Raw genomic sequence first — 4877 nt, forward strand, 5'->3', positions numbered from 1 at the left:
GTGTAGTACATTTTCACTATGCATACATTATACCACTGTCTCAATAAACCTTGGACCATTATATCACCATTAAAAACTATCTACTGTTGATTGACCAATCAGAGTGCTCAATTCAGGGTGTTTTATCTACTCATAAAGCCTTGGTCACCAAATTCCAGAAACGAATGACAGCGCCATAGTAAAGTACTGTCCAATCAAAAGGGAACATGTCATATTCTGTAGACATCTGGTACGTTTTAATATTCAAATTTGGTAACACAGCGGAAACCAGCTGCAACACAAAATCTGCTGTGCCCTAGGGCATTTATATAATGTGCCCTAGGGCATTTATAGGATGTTCCATTACATTGGAAGGCTATTTCACAAATAAAAGTTTTAATTCATATTCTAAACATGTTACATTGACAAAGGGGACGGTTGACGTAAACACATTGAAAACGAAAATATATCAGTTAGGGGCGATAGTTTTTAAGTCGGATAAAACCCTCGTACTCGGGCTCTTCTGGTATATAAAGTCCAACCCTACGATAAAATGTCTCGGCCTCCGGCCTCGACATTTTATCGTTGTGTTGGACTTTATATACCAGAAGAGCCCTCCTACTCGGGCTTTATCCTATACTTCAGTTCACTAGAATTGAATAAAATAAAACAGAAAAGTAATTTTCATTTACAAAATGACTGTCAATACCGTTCTATCTTAAACACACTAAGATACTCTGATAACAATTCATTTCAATTGTAATAAACACTGCTATATAAAACTAGATAAAGTTTCATGTGATGTCCAGGACACATCTGAAAATACTCTATGGCCTGGGACAGGTTGTATCCTTCAAATGATCTGGAATGTACGGTCTGATCTTACTGTACAAATACCGTTTCCTTTGAACACTCAAACCAGGTCGGATAAGCATATGAGATCATACTTTACCTCATCACTGTTTAGTTGTTCTTTCACAAACACAACACCTGGCTCTGACTTGGTAAACTTAAAAACACTAAATTTGGAAATACCTCGAAGTGGTAAAAAAAACTGACTGAAAAAATCCACCCAATCATACCACTGAAATCTTGGTGCATCATCTGTTGGTAATTGATACCCATCAGCAATATTGCACTTTGCTGATTTATTTACAACATTAACCAATTCAGCTAAACTATAAATATCAGAACGTCTATACAATTTCTTTAATAAACCAAAACAAGCATCATTTATACACTTTGTGTGACCAACTTCCATAAAGGCTAATGTGGCATTGTCATGTAGACCTACAGCACATCTCCACAAAAGATAGTGTATCATTGTTTTATTTTTGTTTTGTCCAGGACAATTATCACAATGAAAAATAGCACCTTTCTCACCAACACTGTATGTACTCAAATGGTGGTGTAACATGGAAATTACAGTATTTGGTCCATGAGATTTTGTACCACCTATGCCAATTGTATGACTCTCATCTAAGAGGTAATTCACCTGCTTTGATGTACCTTCATTGTTGATACCAAATAAATGAATTTTCCTGAGAGATAAGAAATAAAATGGACTGATTTGATTGGATAAATGAGGGATCAAAATACTCTGAGCAAAATCAAAAGTGTAATGGACTTTGTGTAAATTAACTGAGCATGGGTCACCATTTTCACTATCATTTGCAACCTGGTTATCTAGCTCTTCCTTTGCTTGTTTTGTGCAATTCAAGTAAAATTCACGCTTTTGTTTTGCTGTCTCTAAATGTCTAGAGAATTCAGTCACTGCTTCTACTTTTTCAACCTCAGTTCTTGCATGTGATACCTTTTGTCTGAAATGCTCACATTTTGGGCAAATATCAGTTCTTGGAGTCAGTATTTTGATGTGAGGTACACACTCTCTGTTCTTGGAGTCAGTATTTTGATGTGAGGTACACACTCTCTCCAAAGATTCTTGAATAGTGTGAGTCCAACATATTGATCACCTTCGGCTTCACAGGTTTGCTTGTAGCTCATGTGAATGTCTTCTTTCCTTGAACTTGCAGGTAAGTATACAGGTGGGTGTGAGTCACGGCCACTTGGCGCAGCTGCCATAGGAATACCGTTTGACTGAGCGAAGCTTTGAATAAATTGCACAGCCTTGCGAAGTGTCTACATGTGAATAATAAAAATACAAACTCTTACAGTTTACATATTGCATGTTGTTTGCATGAAAAATTAGTTCAATGTTCAGTTCATGTCAGATGCCTTATATTTCTTTGTTACTGAAACAAAATGTGGTATTATGGAGAAAAATTTATCAGCAAACACATCATGACCAGCCTGGTATTACAATTTATATACAGGGGGTTTCTGTTCATAAAACATTTCTAAAGCTGAACCTAACTCAGTTAGTTATTGTAAATACTATTGAATTGGATCATTTGAAGAGTTTGTATAGTATATCTAGAAATATCAAGCAGATCTTGATCTGAAATATATTGAAGGACAATTGTTTTGCATTTTGTTTGGCAATATGCTAAAACTGTGAGATGCATAAATACACATTTGTACTTTTGAAAAACAATATAGTCATAGCAACTTGGATAAACCTTAATACACCAAAACAGTATATATCAAAACACATTAGCACTTACAGCACTTTCAATTGTAGATCCTTGTTTTAAAACATGACATACATGTAGAACAATAAAATATAATGGGAGATGAAAAAAATGTCTTTTCAATGAATTATGAAACATGAACATGAAACTGTAGCTCCAAACACCCTTCAAGTGTCCTTCTGCAAGATCACAATGTTGCATTAAAATAAGCTTTCTGAAAATATTTACCTCAAATGAAAATGCATTTGGAGGCCTTTTCCCTTTGTTTCCATGTCTTCTTGGCACAACACCGTGTTCAACATAGTGCTTCTTCAGATTTCTAAATTGCTTATTGCCTGAGGGTAATGAAGTGATACAAAATACATCAATGGTACAAAAATGTAATCGTGAGACTTAACTTTAAGAATGTATGTGTTCACTGATATTTTGATTTCCATATAACATTATCATTCAGGTTGGACATGAACCTAGGATAATCTAGATAATTTTCTTTGTATTAATCTGACATAACATTTAGGTTTAATTGTGATACTGACACTACGCGTAGATCAGAATCCATCACAGACATTTGAAAGGTTTTGTTTTTCAAATGTCAATGCCCTGAATGTGAATATACCAATTAAATCAATGATTTACCGTTCTCGTAAAACCTGATCTTGACAAATTATTTTCATACGTGAAAAAATATTATCACTCGGCCTTGATGGCTCAGACATTGAACAACTTCAACAAGAGCATGGGGTCTTTGGCTAGACTCTATACGCTCTAGCCACTTGAAAAAAATCATGGCTGCTGAACTCGGCCTTAAAATGTCACCTCAAGCTGAACGGTTCCGAAATACTAAAGCTAAAGGTGCCTGTCGTTGTCACAGAAGTACAATTTTTGTTGAAGAGCCGATTTTACACTTTGTTATGAGCAATGACACTCAATCCAATACAGTTTATAAATTAATCCTATTGACTGCAATGACTGAGTTTACCTACCCACAACGTAAATAAACTGCCAGGCTGTTCGACACACTTCAAGGCCTTCAAAGTTGTACCGAAATCGCGATTTTTGCCTCTTCCCTCGTCTTGTGGAGTCTGCAGTATATTCCATACCTTGGAGTTTTGAAAGAACCAGAATTTCTTTTTCGTTTTTGTCGAACTCGAGCATTTGAAGGCGATGTTCGTAGACACGATCGACGTTCAGTAGACGATAGCACTTGTTGTTACATCCACAAGCTCGTTCAAAGGTATTTAATACAATGTCCTTGCTTGAAACGTCGACTTCCCCACCTTGTGAAGCATGATCCTGGCCATCTAAGGTACGCAGATAATCCTCAACAAGTTCTTGTGAATTTGCTTCTGCTTCGTCCACTTCGTTTTCACTATCAGTGTCATTGATGTTGATCGACTGTTGAACTTCCGGGTCGACCCCGACCTCGCCCTCAGAAACATCACTCAGGCTATCATAGTTGTCATCTTGTGAACCTTCTAAAATTTCCTGAGAATACTGGTTTACTGTATCTTGCAATACAGTATCGACTACAAAAAAGCTGTCGCCATCACTAGTGCCTGCCATGTTGAACTATCAACTAAAGAGCTTGCAGCAGACGACACTGGACGTTCCACCTAATTAATAATCCCGCCAACATTCTACTGCGCCGCAAACATGCCTACGTTACGTGTGACGTTCTAAAGTGCCGCTGGCTCATTTGCATGACAATGTCGTTAGGTACCTTTTGCGTGACGCGCCTCATATATATATATATATATATATATATATATATATATATATATATATATATATATATATATATATATATATATATATATATAAAAATTATCGACCGCATACAATATAGTTTTTAACAACTTGTAAAAGACATTTTTTAATCTTGACACAATGCCACTCAATTAATTATGTAAAATACTCGACGTAAAGCAGTCACATAAACAGTTATAATATATCCATCTCAACTTCCACCACGGAGGAAAATGACTAACAATATAAGTTTGGTGTTTAAAAATTTTACTCCGATCTACTAGATTTCTCCAAATTGTCGGGAAAATATCCTTTGTTCAGACTGCAGAACGCTACAGATTGTCAAAATTCCTGAATGATGATTGATCGGTGTACAATTAATGTAGAGGAGACAAGAAACATTATATAAGTTTGCTACAAAGTCTTAAAATTACAAATTCAAATGAAAGATTTTATGAAGTATTACTAATTATACAAATTTAAGCTCTAGGAGAAAAGTAAATTTTTATAATCTAATTTTTCGAAAAACGAAATTCCGTTTTTCCCTGTAGAGCTAACATG

The 4877-nt window shown here is 35.6% G+C and overlaps 1 protein-coding gene across 1 annotated transcript; it reads right to left on the reverse strand.

Annotated features, from left to right (window-relative positions):
• Nucleotides 1–892: 892 nt before the first annotated feature.
• Nucleotides 893–4274, reverse strand: LOC139123845 (uncharacterized). The gene is made up of 4 exons (XM_070689996.1): nt 3554–4274; nt 2799–2905; nt 1899–2118; nt 893–1857 (listed from the first exon to the last, which is right to left on the reverse strand). The coding sequence occupies exons 1-4, from the start codon at nt 4131–4133 to the stop codon at nt 893–895; spliced, it is 1872 nt and encodes a 623-aa protein (XP_070546097.1). The 5' UTR covers nt 4134–4274.
• Between the last annotated feature and the right edge of the window lie 603 nt (nt 4275–4877).

This window comes from Ptychodera flava (assembly GCF_041260155.1).
Source record: "Ptychodera flava strain L36383 chromosome 23 unlocalized genomic scaffold, AS_Pfla_20210202 Scaffold_23__1_contigs__length_28996876_pilon, whole genome shotgun sequence".
NCBI lineage: Eukaryota > Metazoa > Hemichordata > Enteropneusta > Ptychoderidae > Ptychodera > Ptychodera flava.